The sequence below is a fragment of the Equus asinus genome, chromosome 13 (genome assembly GCF_041296235.1).
Source record: "Equus asinus isolate D_3611 breed Donkey chromosome 13, EquAss-T2T_v2, whole genome shotgun sequence".
NCBI classification, from domain to species: domain Eukaryota; kingdom Metazoa; phylum Chordata; class Mammalia; order Perissodactyla; family Equidae; genus Equus; species Equus asinus.
The window spans coordinates 17371542-17392374 of NC_091802.1; the positions used below are offsets into that span (position 1 = coordinate 17371542).

The window sequence follows — 20833 nt, forward strand, 5'->3', positions numbered from 1 at the left end:
TGTCTGGGATTTCGAGCTGAAGCCAGGCCTCAGCTTAGTGGGCTTTGTGGTGCAAACCCAGTCCCATTTCTAATCCACTCTAATAAACCCCACTTGAAAGAAACAAACCAAAGGAAGTCAGCAGTGTCCACGCCCGGCCTTGGCACCTACTGTCAGTGGGAAAGAAACACACGGAGAAGACACTGCTGAGAATGTCCCTGGACACAGCCCAAGGCAAACGCCGTGTACACAACTCTTCCTCCAGCAGGAAAGGAAGACGTCTTTCTTCTTCCTCCTCCTCCAAATGTCACCGTAAAACCCAAACCTTGGCCAATTTGCCATTCGCTTGCCGTTCCCACCTTTCTCCCCGCACAGCGGCTGCCACTGGAAATCTTCCAGGTCTATTAACAAAGCTTTTAGGCTCATAAATCTTTTGGCCCTTGCTCTTCCATCCTCAACAAAACACTGTGTGTCTGAAGGCTGATTTTTTTCCCCCTAATTCCCCAAAGGCTGAGTCTGGGATGGCTCGGTGATGAGTGCTTGTATTCTGCCCACGCCTGATTTTTCAGATTGAAGACGGGAAAACACCAGGGAGAAGACGGTCACGGTATCCTCCTCAAGACAGTGGCATCACCAGTGGATTCACCCGGCTCTGCCAAGAGGCAGGGAGGCGGGACGGCCCCCCCTCCACAATGGCTTCAGCCCCTGGACCACTTCTTGGGGACCTGGCATCCCTTAGATTTTCCCATCATGCCCCAGAAGGGCTGCCCCGCTCTGCTCAGCTCTCATCCTTAGCAGCAGACAGCCCCAGTGCCACCATGCTCACTTCTCTGGGGATAGGCCAGCTTTTCTTTTTTTTTTCCCTGGCTCACTCTTGGATGGATTCGCAATTTGACTGTCACCATGGAAACTCAGAGTTTTGGTATATGAAGGTGGGGGGACGCCTTCCCTTTGGAAAGTCTTTCTGGACTGTCTCAAAGCACATGTGTAGCAGCTGCTGTCCTGTGGCGATACCTTGCTTGGGACGGTCCAGGGGGCAGCTAGGATGCCCACTTGACCTCACAGCACTGCAGTGGGATTTGGGGACTTGCTTCTGCCACTGCCTCTCTTTGTGTGACCCTGGGCACCTCTCAGGGCTTCATCACACACAAAATGAAGCCAACCTGGATAGCTGCTCTAGGTCTGAATCCTAGGACTCAACTTCAGGTCACCTTTGCTCCATCAGTGGAGAGACCCCGATGCCCCTCTCTGGTTGAGAGGTGGGAGATGTGACTTCTGGGCCACACAACATCCGCCTACCTGCCACAGGGACGGCTGACAGCCTAGGAGCCTGGGAGACACCTGTGAGCTGCCGCTGCTCCGCGTGGAGGCCCCCAAAGCCCCCAGAACGTATGGGAATTAGAGAGGAAGAGGGATATTTTCAGCAAACATTCTGCCAAGGCAAAGCAGATGGTGGAAAATTTTGCATACTAAAAACACAAAAAAATTTTTTCAACATAAAGGAAAGATGATAAGGCCCCAGGGAATGCACAGACATCCCCAATTAGCCTTACCCAGCCCACCAGGCTGGCACGGCTGCAGAGGAGAGTCATAGAGCTGTCCCCACTGGGGCAGGGGAAGGCTGCCCCACCTGCCAGCAGGGCCAGGCCTGCAGCCTGAAATCCCAGTGAGATGCCTCCCAAGTCTGGGCTCCCGTGTGGTGGCAGCAGAGGGAAGGTGTGGGGTGGCGAAAAGGGACCAGCTCTGAGTTAGATAGCTGGTGCCCTGGCTCTGCCACTTCCCAGCTGTGTGACTTTGGGCCAGTTTCTTCACCTCTCTGTGCTCAGTGGGCCCTCCTATGAAATGGGGGAATGATGGGTCTCTTCATGGGTTGTTGTGAGCATGAACAGAGGTAACACAGGCAGTGTCTGGCACATCGTAGGTGCTTAATAAATGGGGGCTATTTTGTTGGAGGGGGGCATCCTGAACTCATGGCCCACATAGCTGGTGCAGGGCTGGCCTCTGAAGCCACCATGTTTGGGGCTCAGGCCAACCTCCCAGGGGTGGACTCGCCTCTTCCAGGGGAGCTTAGGTTCCCATGTTGTGCTTCAGAGGATGTTGAGGGCACTGGATGCCGTCAGAGGCCGAGCTGGGATTTGAACCTGGGCCTGTCTACTGCTGGAATCTCCGCCCTTTCCTCCTCAGCCAGAATGCAGGGCACCCCTGGTCTGGCCTCACCCTAAGGGCTCTGCTCCCTCAGAAGTCCTCCCCTCCAGGCAGGCCCGGTCCTCCTGGTCTCCCTGGCATGCGCTGTCTGGGTTTCTCTCTGGCCCTTTTCCCGCCAGAGGCAGGGGCTGCCGTGTGGGGGAGAAAGACTTCTAGTTCACCCCCCATCAAGGAGAGTTCTGGCTCTGCCTTGGACAAATACCTTCACCTCTCTGAGCCTCAATCTTCTCATCTGCAAAATGGAGACAATCATAACTACCAGTAAAATAAGATCAAGCAGGACAAAAGGCATTACAGGCTTAAAAAAGCCATACAAGCCTATAAATATTTTTAAAAATTAGATTCCAATTCATCCTCCAGGAACCCGTCCAAATCCTGCCTCTGTCGGAAAGTCTGTCCAGCCCCAGGGAAGGAAGGATGGAGACCGGCCCTCCCTGGCTCTCCCCACCACAGCTGGGGCAGCTCTTCAGGCTGCTCACAGACCCCATCTGGCATTGCATTTCTTTTTCTGCGAACGGCTGCCTTGACTTCTCCAGCGGTACCAGGAACCACTCGCGGGCGGGGCCACATCTTAAGCTGCGTCTGGCTCCTTCTCTCAGCCCCCAGCACTGGGCCGTGGGCCAAGCAGGCACTCAGTAAATACTTGTTGACTGGTTTCTGAAAAATCCTCCCCAGGAGAGGACACAGCACTCTACGGAGACAGCAGGACAGGATGGTGGTCAGCAAGGTGGTGGCGAGCCAGCGCCATCCCCAGAAGGGCGGACATGCCAAGCAGACACCTCCTCACAGCCTCCCCTCTGAGGACACTCAAGTGGGACGAGCCAGGCTGCTGGTGGCCTCAGCCTGAGCCAGGGACAGACTAATGGGGGAGGGGCTGTCGGAGGCTGGTTGCCATGGACACGGGACGAGTGGGCCCCGGGGGGAGCACACTGTTCACACAGAGTCTGCTGTCTTCCAAATCCGAGGCCAGGCCGGAGGAACAGGTTTTCCCTTTGTTTTGGAAACCCCTTCTAGGACCCCAGAGAGCCAGCGCCTGGACAGGCAGGAAGGAGGCCACAAGGTGGGGGCAGCCTGTCCTCATAGGAATGGGCCCAGGAGGGCAGAGAGGCTGAGTCCGCCTCCCTCAGACCCTCATTTCGTCATCGGTGAGGTGGGAGAGGCCCCGACCACCTTCAAGGGTGGGGCAAGGGTGTGGCGCATGGGTGGTGAGGATGTGGTGCCCAGGGAGCACTCCTTCCTTGGTCCCCCTCCCAGGCCACCACCAGGGACAACAGCAGGGACCGGACGGACCAGACTGGGAATCGAGAGTTGGGGAGTGGAGAGTTTCCTGTGCTTGATTATTCATTCACCATTGATTTTAATTAACTTCCTCCTTGGGGCTCACAGACAGACAGGAGGCACCGGATAATGAAGATGAGCCCTTAAATCGATAGTGATGTGGTCGCCAGCATTGAAATCCTGTGGTCCTGCCCTTGCGGGAAGAGCTGCAGATAGAACGGGAGACGAGACGGATGGATGGATGGAAAACAAGAGCAGCTCCCCGCAGAGAGAACATGATACTCTGAAGGGGAGGGGAGAGCATTCAGGGAGAGGGGAAGTCAGGGAGGGCTTCCTGGAAGAGGTGGAATTTAAAGATGGGCCTGATTTATAGATAGAAATGCTGGGGCCAGGGTGCGCCTGGCATCCCTGACAGAGAACAGGAAAGGCAAAGGCCAGGTGGTGGGCTTCTCTGGGGCCAGGACCACCCTGCTGGCTTAAGAGGAAGGCTCCAGCTCAGGCCCTTAGGGCACAAGGGGCTGGTCTGGCTTGGATGCACTGGGCACTACTTTTCTCTGGGAGATTATTGCTTCTGTGCAGAGATGAAGCAGAGCAAGTGCGGACCTCCTGCCTACTCCTCCCTGCGCTCCTCGGCCTCAGCTCTCTGTCTCGCTCCTTCCTTCTGTCTGTCTCTGTGCCTGTCCGGCTGATGTTTTCAAAAAATCGCCCCCTGCCTTTGCTGCTCTTGTCCCTCTTGCCCTCTCCTGTGTGCCTCTGTGTGTTCTGAGTCCTGCTGGGTTTGTCTCGTGGTTCCTCTTCCTGTTTTTGTAGTTTTCTCTTACTCTCCAGCCTCGTCTCTCCGCATCTCTGTCCATCTGTCTCTGGGTCTCCATCTGTCTCTCTTTCCCTGGGCCTCTCTGTCACATTCCCTCAGGGTCCCACCTTCTGGCTTCTGGGTTTGACCCTCCAGTCCCCTCACTTGGGCTGGACTCTCAGCCCCTGCCCAGGCCCATGGGGTCTGTGCTTAGAGCTTGGGTGTGGGGATGGGCTGCCGCTGTGTCAGGACCCCATGTGGACCCCAGGGGCAACTGAGGCAGGGGAAGCCCGGATCCTCCCTCCTATATGGAACTCACTGGACACAGACTCTCCCAGCACCTACTCCTGCTCCTGGACCAGCGGTGGGAAGTCGGCCGAGCTCCATCTGTGAGGTCGGCCTTTCCCCTGTGATGGACAGGAGGCCCGGGGAGAGAGCCGCTGGGCGGAGGGGAGCCAGCACTGTTAGCTCCTGGGGCTTTACTGGAGTCAGACGGGCCGGATGTATTCACTTGCCTCAGGTCCCCAAAGGCTGAGGAAGCTAGAGCGGGTGGAATGAAGCTGTAGTTCACACGCCAGACAGGAGCGGCTGGAGAGGGAGTGCCCTACCGCACAGGCCGGAGCTCGGCACACGGCTGGACTGAAGCCAGGGGCTGGCGCGGGGGCTGGGCCCTGCTCTCCTCTTTCAGCTCAGATGGGGGCAAGGGGCCCCCAGACCTCACCTGGCAGCTGAGGCCTCATCCAGTCAGCTCAGGCTGTCACTCAGTCTGGGCAAATCAGAAGCGACAGCCATGCCCCTGACCTCCCTGGTGTGGCTAATGAGGGCCTTCTCCTCTCCGGAAACCAAGCCCCAAGGCCGTGAGGACGCCCAGGCTGGCAGGAGGGCTGCAGGGGGCACAGGTGGGGCGCACAGCTCAGAGCTCCGGGCTCCTGCTCGGGGTGGCCCCTCCACTCCCCCGTCTGGCACTGGGCTGGTGTTTGGCTTCCCCAAGGTCTCTGAAGGTCAAGGCAAATTAGTATGCATGGTCTTCTCTTTCAAAACAACCACGCGAGACGTGGCCAGGCCTCTGGTTCCCTGAGATTTCGGGAGAGGGCAGAGTTTCCTGAACGCCATGGGGATCTCTCTTTCTGTCCATGCCGAGATTACAATGCAAGTCACTTGACCTCTCCATGCCTTGGTTTCCTCTTCCATAAAATGGCACAACAGTCGTACCCCCACCCCAGGCTGTCAGGGGATCATGTGACCTTTGCCCCCTATGGCAGCCCGCTGTAGCACCCAGGCCGGCCCGTTCGCCTGCATGGACCAATAGGCAAATGGCACCCAGGCCCTCAGGGCAGCCTGGAAGAATGGTGGCTACAGAAGACCTAGGACAGCCTGACGGTCCCTGTTTGCCCCAGTGGGGCCCACAGCAGGCTCAGGCACCTCAGCACCACCCCTTCCCCCTTCTCCCGCCTCCGGTGGGATGGATGGCATTCAGCCCCTGAAGTGGGCGGTGGGAGCCACACACGGGACTGTCTGACAGTGACTTTTTTGTTTGTTTATTTTCTGGATGCAAACAGCAGGCCTACACCAGGAAGACCTGAGTCAGTGGCTCTCAGGGTGCCGTGCTGGACTCAGAGCACCGTCCTCAGACCACCCCCCTCCTCTCGCGCACTCCTCTCTGACAGCCCTTTCTGGCTCAGCCTGTGTTATGTGTATTTGGCGGTTTCGGTTATGTTTATATATAGAAAAATCCCATGTACTTCCAGCTCCCTGGGACTCTAGAACCCAGGCAGGGAGGAAAACGAACGGAGACAGAAAAGGCGATAATTAAGCATAAGAGACCATCCTGGGGAAAGGACATTGAGAGGAAGATTCAGCTGGTGCAGAAGCACTCGGTGAATGCCTCCCACAGAGCAGTGTGCAGGGGTCGGGGCGGAGGGGTGCTGCGCGGGTCGATGGGATTTCATCGGTGGCCTATACCAGGACTGTGAGCGTGTGTGCACACGCGTGCATGCATGTGTGTGTGTGTGTGGAGGCAGGGCCGATGCTGAAATGGGCCGGTCTTTCCAGCGCATGATCTGGGAGCTGCTTTGCCACCTGCCAGAAACTCCTCCACAACGTTTCATTCGCTGTAAGAGACGAAAGCTGGAAGAGAACGGACTCTCTGTCCCAGCCCCTCATCCTCATGGGGAAACCAAGGCCCAGACAGGAAGAAGGACTTCCCAAAACTGAAGTTCTCCTCCCAGGGGTCCTGTGTGACAAGACATGGGCTCAGCAAGGCCTGGCTTCTTAAGTCCTTATCGGCAAGGCCCTGGAGGAGACAGTGCCTGGTCATCTCCACAGAAGGTACAGAGCCACTAGGGGCAGGATTTGTGGGGTCAGGATCGGGAGCAGGGACACAGAGTTGTGACATCGCCTTCCACAGTCAGGTGGAAGTGTCAGTGAGTGAGGTAGGCTGGATGCGAGAATCCTTCACTTCCACAGAGAAGTGTGCCCGGTTTCCTACAACAGGTGTCCCTGTTGGTCTAACTTCTATTCCTCTTTTCATAGGGATGTGGGAACAAGAACTCTTTCACTTTCTTCTTAATAACCCTGTAAGGCGATGATCAAGAGTGTCAGAGACAACAGGGAAGGGTGGGGACTGCGGCAAACCAGAGACTGCAAACCCTGTGTGAAGGGGGAAGTGGCTACTTAGCCTACCCGATTTTTCCAGGGAGGGGCAGTACTGGTGGACCTTCGGACTTTCAAAAACGAAGACAGAACACCATATTCTTTTTAATGAGAACTCTCCACATTGAGAAAAGTTGTCCATGAATTTAAAGCAGTGAGCCAGATCCAGTCCCTGCTCCACTAGTTTGTGACCTATAACACCAGCAAATACCCAGCCCTCCAAGGACAGAGGGCATCCCACCTCCCAATACGGAGGCCCCTCTGCTCGGCTCTGCCCCGTTCTCTGAGCCTCAGCCAGTCTGCGCCCCCCGCCCTTCACCCCACTCCCAACGACTGAGCAGGCTGCAGGGAGTTCATGGACCATATCCAGGCCGAAGGGATGGAAATGGCAAGTCCAATGTCTGCTGGGGAAACACTGGGGGTTCGTGAGGGGGTGGGAGAGGGCGGCTGAGCACGCTGAGGAGCTTCCAAAATGCTAATTTCTCAGGAACAGAGAAAGAAGGAAGGCGGCATAGCAACAGCTGGCTCTGGGCAGTGAGCAATCCTGTCTGAAAATAAAACATTTTACAATCCACAACCGTGGCTCATTAAGAATGAATGGATCGACTGGTATAAATAGCACGCTGCGTTAAGAAGTCAGGAAACAGCATATGCGTTTGATGGAGAAATGGCTGCCACGAAACTGCTTATTAGCTGAGTCGGCTGCAGCTCTGCGCTAACAAGACGAGGTCTTGGGTTCAAAGCTTTCACGGGCCATGCGGCTTTCTCGATCCTGGCCCATAGAATGTGTCCCCAACCCCCCAGCCCTGGTCACAACATGGGGGCATAACTCTGTATACACAGCAACAAGCCCATAGTGAGCTTCTCCATTTCTGAACCATAGTATCACCACTATAATATCCAGCCTCTGCTTGAATGCTCCCCGTGACAGGGAGCTCACTACCTGTCAGATACAAAACACCAATTCTGTGGTTCAAGGGCAACTGAGCAAGAAACACAAATTTCCCTGACTCTGTCCCAGCTCCGCTTTTGGAGAAAGCAGCCCTCACTGGCCCCACCATCGATTATGTCTGATGGGATGCAGGCTGGATGCAAAAAGGGCAACCTGAGCAAGAATGTGTTGGGCCAGACACCTCCTCCCCAAGTGTGGACATGGGGCCCTGAGAATGGCAGGGTGGAGGCCGAGACAGAAGGATGCAGACTCGTAGCTGAGTGCCAGCTGCGGAGCGGCGGAGGCTGAGGAAAGGAGCTGCTGGGAGAGTTCCCGGAGCAGCAGAGGAGCTGCCGCCGTGCTCCTCCAGCCCCACGGCCTCGGAAGCCTTCCTCTCCATCCCTGCTTCTGGGAGACCTTCCTCAGCAGCCTGCCGGCCACCCCCTTGCTTGAGCCAGCATCGGTGGTCTCTCTTTCTGGCAACCAAAAACCCAAGTCGGAAGGGGAAAGCCAGCGTTTGTGGCCACCTGGGCAGCAGCTCTACTCCGTAGCACACTCAGAGGGGAGGAGCGGGTGCTGGGAGTCAGGAGCCTGGGTCCCTGGCCCCCTCGGCCACAGCCTATGTGATCTTGGGCGGACTTCCCCCTAGTCATCCTTCACGCAGAGTCAGTTTCGCCGTCCAGCTGCCCCACAGGCTGTTCTGAGCATCAGATGAGATAATGACCGTGAGTCACGGATGCTGATGCTGAGGCAGCACCCAACGCCTCGGCTTCTCCAGGGCGGGCAGGTGAGCCGAGGGCTCCTTTGGGAAAGGCAGCCCCAGGTAAACATTTGTAGCCTGAGCTGAACCTGACTGCTAGCTCGAAAAACCACGAAGCTCGCTTTCACTGGACCACAAACAGAACCACAGTTTAGGATTAAAAAAAATTGTTTATAAACGTAGAAAACCAATGAAGTGAGAGTGAAATTCCTATTTTTCTTAAAACTACCCAACTGTGACAGATCCAAAACCTCGAAGTACTTTTCTGGAATAGACCTTGCAGTGAACCAGTGTGTAACTCGGTTCAAATCTGTCCAGGAGGCCTGTGCTCTGCTCAGGGGGATGACGAAGGGGGCGGGGTGGGGGGGGGAGGATGCCTGCACAGGGTCCTGGGGACGGACTGCGACCCAGGCCTCAGCAGAGATGGGAAGACGGCTTTGCCTCATGGCTATGGGGAGCTCAAGGCTTTTTGGGGTCTAGGGTAGAGGGCAAACTGGGAAGCCCTCCCCAACCTGGCCAGGCCACAGGGCAGTGACAAAGGCTTTAGACGATGGGCGCCCCACTGCACTCCACCCCAGGTCCCTGGGAGAGGTGAATACAGCAAAGCTCACTGATCCAGGGTCAGTCTCCTGGGAACCCTGGCTCCCCGGCACCCATCTGAGACAAGGACACACATCCTAAAAGCCCTCTGAACACTGTATGAACTCTAGATTTGGGGCCTCGGTGCCTCCCACCCCCACCCCGTTTCAGGTGCTCAGCCACACCTGGGAAAGAAAGGCAGGGTGGACCCACCACAGAGCAGACCCAGGGCAGTGTTGCTTCCTGGCCACAGCACTGGGGGCTGAAGAAAATAAGAAGGGCCCATATGTTAAGTATCCTCGGCATTGGAGGCAGAGAAACACAAAATCCTATCTGAGAATAATTTCCACTGTAGTGACTTCAGTCCGATAAATTCAGCTCTCCAGCTCTCATAGCGCATGGGGCTCCTCCAGCACAAGCGCCAGCCCCCTCCTCCCTGACCACTTCCATTATAATAATGCAAGGCTGCAGAAGCGAAAGGCTAGATTTCCCAGCCTCCCCTTTGATCTTTCTTCCTTCCTTTATAGTGATGGCTGGAACTGTGGCAACCATCTTGTGACCATGAGAGAAAAAGCAGGAATTATATAAACACCTGCCCTGACATCAGTGAACTGCTGAATCAAGGCTGCACGTGCCTTCCTCTAAGCTTTCCAGTATATGAGAAAAAAATGTAACCTCTTATTACTCCAACACGCCAGATTAATATGGCATTTCCCACCCCTACTCCCAGCAAATATCTCTCTATACACAGCCCAAAGGTTGGATCCAGCTCAAAGGCCTGCAGAAGAGGTGGGCTCAGCTTCAAAGCGATTGAACCCCAAAAGCCTGAACTACTGGTTCCGCCATTTACACCTTATATTTCATCGGGGAACAAAGAGACCTGGGAGTGCACAAAAGATGACAATTTATTGCTGCCATAAACTTGGAGCAAGATCTGCCAGGGAAAAGTAGTGTGGAGCACACACTCCATCTGGAGTGATTGGGCGGGAGGGTGGAGACCTCTCCCCAGAGGCAGCCAGGTCAGACCCTGGGCCAGTCACCAGGAGGAACACAGGCCACACTGTTCCCCACCTCATCCTGGGGAAAGGACGAATGTCTTGCTGTGAGTAAGCTGGTGGGGGCTCACCAAGGGGTCTGCAGGCACATCCCTGGCCAAAACCGAAGAGTCAAGTGTCCAGAGGAGGGAGTGGCAAACCCAGGGGTCAGTCCACCTGTCCTGCAGGTGCTGGAGTGTGAGTCACCAGCTCTTTCTGAGACAACACTTCTAACCTTTCTCTGATACGTTCACTCTATTATTGCTGACGTTTAGCTCTTTACTCAACCTGCATTGTGTTTCTGGATCCACATGGAATGGGATGGAAATCTAATTATGTTCCAGTTGTTAAATAAGCCTGTTATTTTCCCATTGAATTGAAAAGCTACCTATGTTCAGCTTCCATTACATTCTTAGGTCTGTTATTTCTCTATTGTGTTCCACTTATCTACTTATTTATTCTATAAGTAAATATTCTACTTATCCTGATGCCTATACTGCAGTGTTTCTATTGATTAAAGTAACTTCATAGTAATCTTTAACATTTGGTCAGACAACTTCTCCCACCTCCTTTGTTATTCTTTAAAAAAATATTTTGCTAAGTTATTCTCTTTCTAATGAAGTTTTTTTTAATTGAACTATAAGTCCTATACCATAAAATGCACCCTTTGAAAGTACACAATTCAGTCGTTTCTAGTACATTCATAAAGTCGTGCAACCATCACCACTAATTCCAGAACATTTTCATCACGTCTCAAAGAAACCCTGTACCCATCAGCACTTCCTCCCCACATCTCCACATCCTCCCCAGCCTCCGGCAATCACAAATCTACTTTCTGTCTCCAGGAGTTTGCCTATTCTGGACATTTCATAAATGGCATCAGGAAAGGCGGCCTTTGTGTCTGGCTTCCATCACTGGGCCTAAAGTTTCAAGGTTCAGCCATGTTGGAGCATGTGTAGCTCTTCCTTCCTTTTAGGTTGAATGACACTCCATTGTATGATTACGCCTCATTCTGTTTACTCCATGGATAAAGGAAACATGTGAGTCCATTCCTGTCTACAAACTCCGCTGGGAATCAGACAAGAATTGTTACACTTATTAATTTGGATGGACCGAGATTCTCATTTTCCTTTTTGGTCACGTCTTACTTTTCGTCCTTTGATAAGAGTCTATAATTTTCTTCATGTTGGACCTATAATTCTGTTTTAAAATTTGTTTCTAGGCATTTTATAGTTTTTGTTGCAATTAGGGATGTATTTTCCCATTTCTGCTTCTAGTTAGTCAGTACAGAGTAAGATGATTGATCTTTTTGTGTAAACTATTGATTTACTTGGTGTCCTATCACTTCCCAAATTATCCCATTAATCCTAGGGGGCTGTTTCAGTGGGCTCTCCTGGGTCTTCCTGGTATACGGCCACATCATCTGCCAAAAAGAGAATTTCTTCTCCTTTCCAGTAGTAATAGATTATTTTACTTTCTTGCCTTATTACACTAGTTAAATACTACAAAATACTGTTAAGTGATGGTGATGACGGAGGCATTCTTGACTTGCATTTTGATAGAACATGGTTCCAATGCTTTGTCAGTTAATACGATATTAGGTATTATATTTTTTTCTTTTTTGGTAATTTTATCATGTTTAAGGAATTTCCTTTTATTCTCATATTACTTAAACTTTTTATTTAGCAGATTTTTTTAAACCTTAGGGTCAGGAAGCCATTTCAAAGCAAGACAGGAAATCTAGAAACCGCAAAGCAAAAGCAACTGTACTTGACTTCACAAAAATTAACAGAAATTGTTTTTGAATAGAAAAATAGATTTTAAACAGCAAAATACTATAAGCAAAGACTAAAGTCAAACAAAGCATAAAGTCAAACAAGGAGAAAAATATTTGCAACTCATTTAATATCCCTAATATATAAAGAGCATCTACAAATCAATAAGAGAAAGTAAACAACTTAATAAAAAATGAGCAATGGATTTGAACAGGCAACTTTTAAAAGAGGAAATCTAAATAATCAATAAATAATAAAGATATGAAAAGATTCTCAAGCATGCAAAGTTAAATAATGAAATGTCATTTTCCATCTAGTATACTGGCCAAAAGGATAAACACCAATAATATTCATGGCAGGCAAGGACGTAGGTATAAGTGAGTATAAAATACTGTAATATTTTTGGAATATGGTTTGGCAACGTCTATTGAAATGTAAAATACACCACCTCATTTTTGGAAACCTACCCCATGGAAATAAGAGCATGATATACATATAAGGATGTTTCAGTATTGCTTGCAGCAGCAAAAAGCCATAAACAGTTTGAATGTCCATCAATAGGTGAATAATTAAATCACAATACACACTATGATGGGATTTTATTCAGTCATTAAAAAGAATAAACCAAAATCTATATCTAGAGACCTGGAGGTCATGCCCATGACGATCTTTTAATTGAAAAAAGCAACACACAGAGTTATAGGTAAGAGCCTATTTTTGTTGTTAAAACAAAAGCAATAAAAAACAAAACAAAAAGTAACCTATATCAAGTACATGTTTATAGGAAGAGGGAGAAAGGGATTTGGAAATGATGGCAAGCAGAAGAGATTTTAATTTTTCATACCCTTTTGAATTAACTTGTTAAAATATACCATGCATTCTTACGTAATTAAAAATGAACAAAGAAAATTTAAAGGAGGAAGAAAAGGAACCTGTCTCAGGAACATCAATACATTTCACTTGATGGCTCTGTGGACTGAAAAGTTCATGGCTTGTATCTATTGATTACCTTTCCTCTTCCAATAGGGCAGGAGAAAAAAAATGGCCTGGGCTGGGCTGGGGGGAGAAGCTGGGAGCCACAGGTGTACCGGCCCAAGGGCTGAGAGGGACAGAGAGATGGAGGGCTGGGGGTGGGCAAGAGGGTCAGAGAGAGCACACTGGTGCCAGGATCAGCTTCCAGGCCAGGGAGCAGGAAATGCGTGGCAGGAGGGGGATGCTGGCCCTGGGGTCCCTGGAGGCAGGGGCCCAGGAGGAGAGCCGCCTCTGGAGAGTGGGGTGGTTTTGTTTGTTTGTTTGCTGAGGAAGACTCGCCCTGAGCTAACATCTATGCCAATCTTCCTCTGTTTTGTATGTGGATCACTGTGGCTGCCAATGATTGGTGCAGGTCCACATCTGGGAACTGAACCTGGGTCACTGAAGTGGAATGCGCCAAACTTAACCACTAGGCCACGGGGCCGGCCCCAAGCGGGATGGTTTCAACAGCCTCCAAGTGTCTCCTGGGGCTGTCCAACAGACCCCTGACCCAGAGGCGCCTGCAGGCCCTACTGAAGATCCCTCATCCTGGAGCAGGTGGTTCATCAATTCATCTAACGAGCATCCATCCCGTGCCTCTCCCAGGCCACATGCTGAGGAATCGGCCTGTTCAGGACTGACACAGCCCTGCTCGCGTGCAGCTTCCAGTGTGCTGGGACTAGCCCAGTGCTAGTCATTCTGTTTCCGCCTGGGCCCAAGCTTGATTTTGGCTGAACGGGGTCCTACGAGGGCCAGGCTTACCAGACAGGCTCTGACCTGGACCACAAACAGCAGCTCTGACCCCAGCAGCTACTTGGCACCTGGACACCACTGATGATGGGGCTGGAGGCGGAGAAGGGAAGCCACTCTCGGAGCTGGAAAAACACCAACTGGTTCCCCAGTGGGCAGCGGTCTGGAAAGGCCCAGTGACATCCCTGCGCCAGACTCCCAAGGCTACCCCCGGGCTGCCTGCTGCAGGGAGCCTGACAGCCTCAAGGGGACCAGCCTGAGAAGGAATCAGGAACGAGGCAGCATCCTCGGGCAGCTTGGGGGGCTTCCCAGAGGCAGGCATGCCCAAGCTCTCCCCAGAGGCTGCCACAGATTTGCCGTGAGGCCATGTGGACCACCAGGGAGCCACAGAAGGGCTAGCATGGGGCTGACCTCCTGGAGGGCTCCCTCCTTGCCCCCAGGCTCAGGACCAGCTGTAAGGATGGTTCCAGCTGGCCGGGGCCTCTGGTCTCCCACAAGCCTCGGCAGTCCACCGAGTACCTCTGTTAGTACACAACCCGGTCTGGGATGACCAGGGGACCCAAACTCAATCAGAAAGCACAGATCCTGGTTTCTGCACAGGCTAATCAGAGAGGACAACCACAGCCACCCAGGCTTGCAAGCAGCTCAGGGACAGTCGGCCTGTTTGTGGCTCTCCTGAGCCCTCTGGCAAACCCCCAGCACTCTGGCTTCCACGGCATAGAACCTCTCTGCTTTCCTCCTGCCTCCCCACAACGCCACCTTTGCCTCCTCCACCAGCTCCTCCTCCTCCCTCCCCCACGATTGCGGGTTTCCCCAAGTTCAGTCCTGCCTACCACATGTGCCCTATGCTGGTGCACCCGCTCTCTGCGTGAGTGCAGACACCTCCTGGACCTCCACAACCAGCCTGGGGCCATCAGCCCTTCCCCGCTGCCCATGTGTGATACCTGGAGGTCCCCCATCTGGGCCTCCTCCTCCTGCTCAGCACGAACACTCAGATAATCACAGGCTGTGATATGCCTGGCGGGGCCTGGCCTGGAGCAGGCACTCCCTGTGCTCTGGGGGCCTGTGGGCATTCCAGTCTGGGCTGCAGAGAGAGACCCAGCTCACACGAGGGGGCTTCCACGTCGCCTGGCCTGGCTTCCGCATAAACTCGGCTCACAAACGGTGCCAACCCCAATTGTGTGGGCTGCTGGCCTCATTGCCCACATAATTAAAAGGCCATCTGTGTCTGCGTGGCTGTGTGTGCGTGTGCACGTGTGTGCTGTGCTGATGCTGGAGCAGACAGGGCAGTGAGGGCCGCTTGGGTGGGGCCTCAGGGCCTCCTCCTCAACCTGCTCCAAGCAACCCGCCAGTGTCCCCCAGCTTCTGTTCCCACAGCTGCGTGTCTTCCCTCGTTGTGCGGGACATGGATGCGCCCTGAAGGGCTGAGGCAGGAGAAGCCCGGCTCTGAGGGTGGAAAAGGGACATGATGCAAGAGGGAGCCACTTCCCCAGTAGATCCCCTGCTGGCTCCTCCGAGGGCTGGCGGCCACGGCGCCCTGCTCAGGCCAGGCCAGGCCAGCCTGCTCCCCTCCCCACGGCACTCGTCCATGGTCCCTACAAAGGCTCGTCTGTGGCAGTGACGGCAGGAAGGCAGACTCGCGGGAATAAGCTGGCAGATGGAGTCCAGTGGAACTAGGAAGGAAGGCCGGCTGCAGACAGAGCCAAGTGAGGCCGAGGGAAAGCTAGCTGGAGAACAGACGCCTGGCTGTTAATGCCGGTTATGTCTGGAAGGATCGACCTACGGGAGATTATTACCTTCTAAATCATATTATTTGACAACCTTCGAAATTTCATAATAAACATGCCTTACATTTGTAACAAGAAAAAAAATAGCCCAAGTGATGCAAAGATAGTCTGATGCTGGTTATAATCCAAAGACAGAGATGTTTGAGAGCCCCTCAGAAGCTGCGTCTCCCATCTTGGGTCCACCACCCCGGCCTCAGGATGAGCCTGTCATACCTCTGGCTGCTTTGTCTCATTTAGGGCCCTCAGACCCTGAGTCTCAGGCTGAAACTCGGTGCTTCAGGGCAGAAGGAGCCACAGCTCAGAGGGCAACACCCTGCCTTTTGGTCCCAGCCCTGCCACACCCCAGCTGAGTAAGTCTATCCTCTTCTCTGGGTCTCAAGCTACTCATCTATAAAATGGGGCCACTAATACCAGCCCCGTCTGCCTCTGGAACCCATTGTGAGACCTCGAACTTCAAAAATAAAGTCATGAGCATTATAGCATCATGCAAGCCGTGCAGAGCCGTCTACCACACCCGGCGCTGCATCCTCACCAGGGGGAAGAGCTCCCTTCTGATGGGGGCCCCCTGGGACACACCCACATCAGTGCAGCCGCCACAAACACCAAGGGTGCTGGGCACAAAGTCACTCTGCTCATTAGGACCAGGGAAGCCAGGAGTCCTCTCTTACTGAGATGCAAGACAAGTGCCAAGAAGAGATGGTACAGGTCTGCCTTGGAAAAAGGCATTCTCATTCTTTGCAAAAACCCTCCATTGACATCACATTTCTGCAAAAGACCCGTAGTGCTGTTCACAGCATCCCTGCTCCCAACTCGTCCTTGTTTATGAAATGGCCCCCAGCGCACCCTCCCTCCAAATCTTCACACAGAGCAATCACGGCGCTGAGGTCCAGGTGCGGGTGCAGGGAGGGTGGAAACACCAGTAGGAGCCGCGAGGAGAGTGTGGCGGGCACTGGCCTGGTGCTCATGGCACCGCACGGCTGGCTGACAGCCTAAACGTTAGCTATTATCCTGGGAGAGGGGGCAGTGGGGACTTACCTCTCCCTCGGGCCCACGTGTAGACACGACTGGTCTCAGTGCTTCTGGGTTCCTGCTCTGCGGGTTCCAGGGGCAAAGGCTGGAAGTGGAGGTCATCGGCCCGGCCAGAGGTCTTCAGGGGCAGGATGTACTTGGGGAGCCCTTTGTAGAACCAGGCCCCCGACCTCTTCCAGACCTGGGCGGGGGAGACATCAGCTTAGCACACAGGAATCAGAGCAGCGCTCCCCGTGCTCCCATGCAGGCCCCCCCACCCACGTCCTGTTGGAAAGTTGGAGAATGATCAGCACCATGCATGACACCCAGAAGGTGCTCAATAGATGCCACCGGTGTTCCTCCTGCCCACCCCTTCCCCTTAAAACTCTGGGGCAGCATGAGAAGAGGCTGGAGGGAAAGCCGGGCTGGGCCACGGTACGGTGTTGGAAGCTGTCTTGGAGAGCTTCTCGGGACGAGAACTCTCTGCAGTAGGCACAGAGAGAACAGAATCTCAGCGAGAGCCACAGATCAGAATTCAGAGCAGCAGCGGAGATAAGGCCCCTGAACCCTTAATGCCTACTTCAAAAAACACCAAGTGCTCTGTAATCTCTTTTCTGATGAAAGAAATACACTCAGGGTATTTCGTAAGAGGATGGGAGCATGTGAAGGAATGAGGTGACCTTCTCGGAGAAGAGGAAACCTTGGCAGTCAGTCGGACGTCCTGGGTTTGACCCCTGGGGTCTGTCACCCAGCAGCTGCGAGATCCGGACACATCACCCTTCCTGACCCTCCAACAGGCGGAACGTAGGAACAGCACGCGTCTCCCACGGCGGCCGTGAGGGTCAGACTCAGGTGAACATCCAGCCCCACAGCCCAGTGCTGGGCACGGAGCAGCCGCCCGACAGACACGGTGCCACGATCTTCGCCGTCACCCTCCTCTGCTCATCTAACACATGCGGACAGCTTTATAACCAGTGGACCAAGTGCCCTACTCAAAAGGGAGAATTTAGAATCAGAAGGCCTGAGTCTGCCCCGATTCTCTCTAGGACGGTGCTTCCCAGTGCCCACACTTCCTCTGCACCACATTAGTCCTGTGGGATGTTAACAGGGGCCAGACCAAAAAAAGAAAAAAAAAAAAAAGGTTCCCGAACAAATAAACTGGGAAGCACTAGGTTAAACCAAGTTCCGTTACCGCAGGACTTCTCAGAGCCTTTAATAGGCCCATATGCACAGGGTTCTTGGCAGGTTCTCCTCAAGAAACTTAACCTTAGTACTGCGTCTGCATAAACTCAGCACCTAACTGTACGGCACTGGCTGCTCACTGGCTGAGCCAGGTGCGTCTGTTTCTCGAAGGAGACAGTAGAGTGCCAGGCACGGGACCGCTGAGTCCGGATCATCTTCCTGGCTCGAATCACTCCCCGCTCCTCTCAGCTACCCTGTGCGGAAGGGCCTGCTTTCCTGTGGCTCCTGTGTAACACAGAGCCTGTCTGCTGGGATGAAGGCTTCAGGGTGCCCCTTTGGGAAAACCCTTTCCGATCCTCTCCCAGCCCTCCTACAATATATGTGTATTTATCTGAGTCGGTAATGCATGCACACGGTCTGAAATTCACTGAGTGCCTCCTCTATTCCCAGAGGCATCCGGTGACAACAGTTCTCTGAGGAAGCACTGCTATTATCCCCACTTTCCTGATGGGAAAACTGAGGCTCCAACAAGTTAAGCAACTTGCCCAAGGCCGTCCACTATTCTAGTGGCCTCTGCGCCACACTGGAGGCCTCAGAGTCTCATCCCAACAGTTTACAGATGCAAAGAAGATGCTCACTAAACGGTGACTGAGCGGTGAACAGATCCTCAGGGGGTCAGACATCATCGCGGGCACTATGTGTCCTGCAGACCAGATGCCTAGAGGGCAGGGAAGAGCCGTACAGGGAGAGGAAACAACCTACGCTGCAGCCACCAAGGCCACCTGTCCCTGAGAGGGGCTGTGTGACTCCTGAGAACAGGCGTCCAAGCCCAAGAGGTCATGGGGGGTCGGCAAGGGGCTCACCCGGCCTCCCTCTGCTAAATGAAGACCTGAGGGCCTGAGCATCCGTCCACACGGGCTTCATCAACCTCCCTTGAGCATGCCAGCCTCCTGCCCCCCAATACGGGCTGGGCCTTGCGGGGACCAAATGAAGCAAGCTCTCGAAAGCTGTCTGTGAATAGAGGGGCCCGGGGGGCTTAGGACCCGCACCACAGTGCCTCTTCCACCCCCGCCACGGAGACTCCTTGGTCTTTTTTTTTTCCTGAGACGAGAAATACATACATAGCATGCAAAATTAGGACCATAACAAAAAAGTAAAATGGGCAAACCATAGGTCACTCATAACGTTACCACACGGAGAGAGGCCTGCTTAACATTGTGGTGTGAATTGTCTTACACCCTTTCCTGGCACATACACAATTTTGTTTTTGTTTTTTAGAAGAATAGCACTATGTAGATGCACCCTGTCTCCCCCCACTTAACTATATACCGTGGCAACTGTTCGTGTTAATAAGTAATGGTCTCCACCATCACCTTCCAATGGCTCCATAGTTTAGATTTATGAAATTTAATTAAATCAGACCCCCACTGATAGACATGAAATTCTTCCCAATTTTTCACTCTTGTGAGCAGGGACACAACCATCATTGCTGCCCACACGTCATCAGGCAGGTGTCGGTTATCGCCTTAGGAGATATTCCGAGGGAAACCGCCGGGTCGAGGGACGTGTGTAGATGATGACGCATATTGCCAGACTTCTCTCCAGGAAGACAAGTTGAATCCCCAGTGGGGTGCTAAGCGTCTTCAGGGCGTGGATCCCGCACTACACTTCCTGGTGGGATCTGGGGTCTGGTCTGGGGACCACGTTCAGGAGCAGTTCCCACGGGGTGGTGGGTTTGGGAGGTGCTTGTCAGGTCCAGAGGTCACTAGGGTTAGGTGCCGCAGGAGGGAGGATGGGGCTCCCGCTGCCGCCCCTGGGAGACGCTGTCTGAGTGGAGAGCACACCCTCCCCCACTCACAGCCAACAGAGGCCCTGTCTGAAGGGATGTGGATGGGATAACCCTGAGGGCGACTTGGCGACATGGCCCACGCTTCACTGTCATGCGGCTTCCAGTGGGAGAGACCGAGAACCGCCACAGAGCTGCATCCGGGACTCCACAGGGCCAGGTGCATCACTAGTCATCACTGAGTCCTCATCTCACGGCCTCCTGGCCTTTTCCTCCAGAGCTGGGACCACAGTCCCAGCCTGTGAGTGTACATGCTTCCTTTTCTTTTCTTTTTAATTAAAACATTTTTAATTGTGGTACAATACACATAAAGTTACCATCTTAACCATTTCTAAGTGTACAGTTCAGGAGTGTTAGGTACATGCACGTTGTTATGCAGCCAATCTCCAGAGCATTTTTTATCTTATAAAACGGAAACTCTGTGCCCATTAAACCACAGCTCCCCATTCCGCTCTCCCCGCCAGCGGCCGACGACCACCATTCCACTTTCTGAGAATTTGACTCAGAAAGAATCTGACTACTCCAGGTACCTCCTAGGAGTGGAATCGTGCAGTCTTTGACTTTTCGTGACTGGCTTCTTTCACTGAGCATAACATCCTCAAAGTTCATCCAAGTTGCAACATGGGTCAGAGTTTCCTTCCTTTTCAAGGCTGAATAACATTCCACTGTATGTGCACCACATTTTCTTTATGCATTCATCCCTCGACAACACTGGGGCTGCTTCCACCTTTCGGCTGGTCCTTCCATTTTTTTTTTTTTAAAGATTTTTTTTATTTTTTCCTTTTTCTCCCCAAAGCCCCCCGGTACATAGTTGTGTATTCTTCGTTGTGGGTTCCTCTAGTTGTGTCATGTGGGACGCTGCCTCAGCGTGGTCTGACGAGCAGTGCCATGTCCGCGCCCAGGATTCGAACCGACGAAACACTGGTCCGCCTGCAGCAGAGTGCACGAACTTAACCACTCGGCCACGGGGCCAGCCCCTGGTCCTTCCATTTTTATCTGTCTCTCCCACTAGGCTCTGCCATCCGGGAAGGGGGACAGGGCTGTGTCTTCAAACTCCCAGTGCACGCCTGACACAGTAAGTGCTCAATAAACACTGGTTGAATTGGCAGCCGTGGGTAGTTTGCTGGAACGTGTCCCAATCCATAGTCTGTCGCCTTCCTGGGGAAGTGGCCTGAGGGTTTCACCCAAGTTCTTGTAACTAATCAAATGGATTTGCTGTTTCAGATTAAAAGAGGGACAAAGGGGACAAAGAGGGGCGCCAGG

The 20833-nt window shown here is 53.1% G+C and overlaps 1 protein-coding gene across 18 annotated transcripts in view; it reads right to left on the reverse strand.

The window, feature by feature from the left end:
* RPH3AL (rabphilin 3A like (without C2 domains)) overlaps positions 1 to 20833 on the reverse strand; it is a 142589-nt gene that overhangs the window by 8781 nt on the left and 112975 nt on the right. For all 18 annotated transcript variants that reach the window (XM_044744521.2, XM_070482647.1, XM_070482644.1 and 15 more), the window contains one exon: positions 16570 to 16744. In XM_044744521.2, the coding sequence (XP_044600456.1) occupies positions 16570 to 16744 (175 nt within the window). The remainder of the gene's footprint in view (positions 1 to 16569; positions 16745 to 20833) is intronic.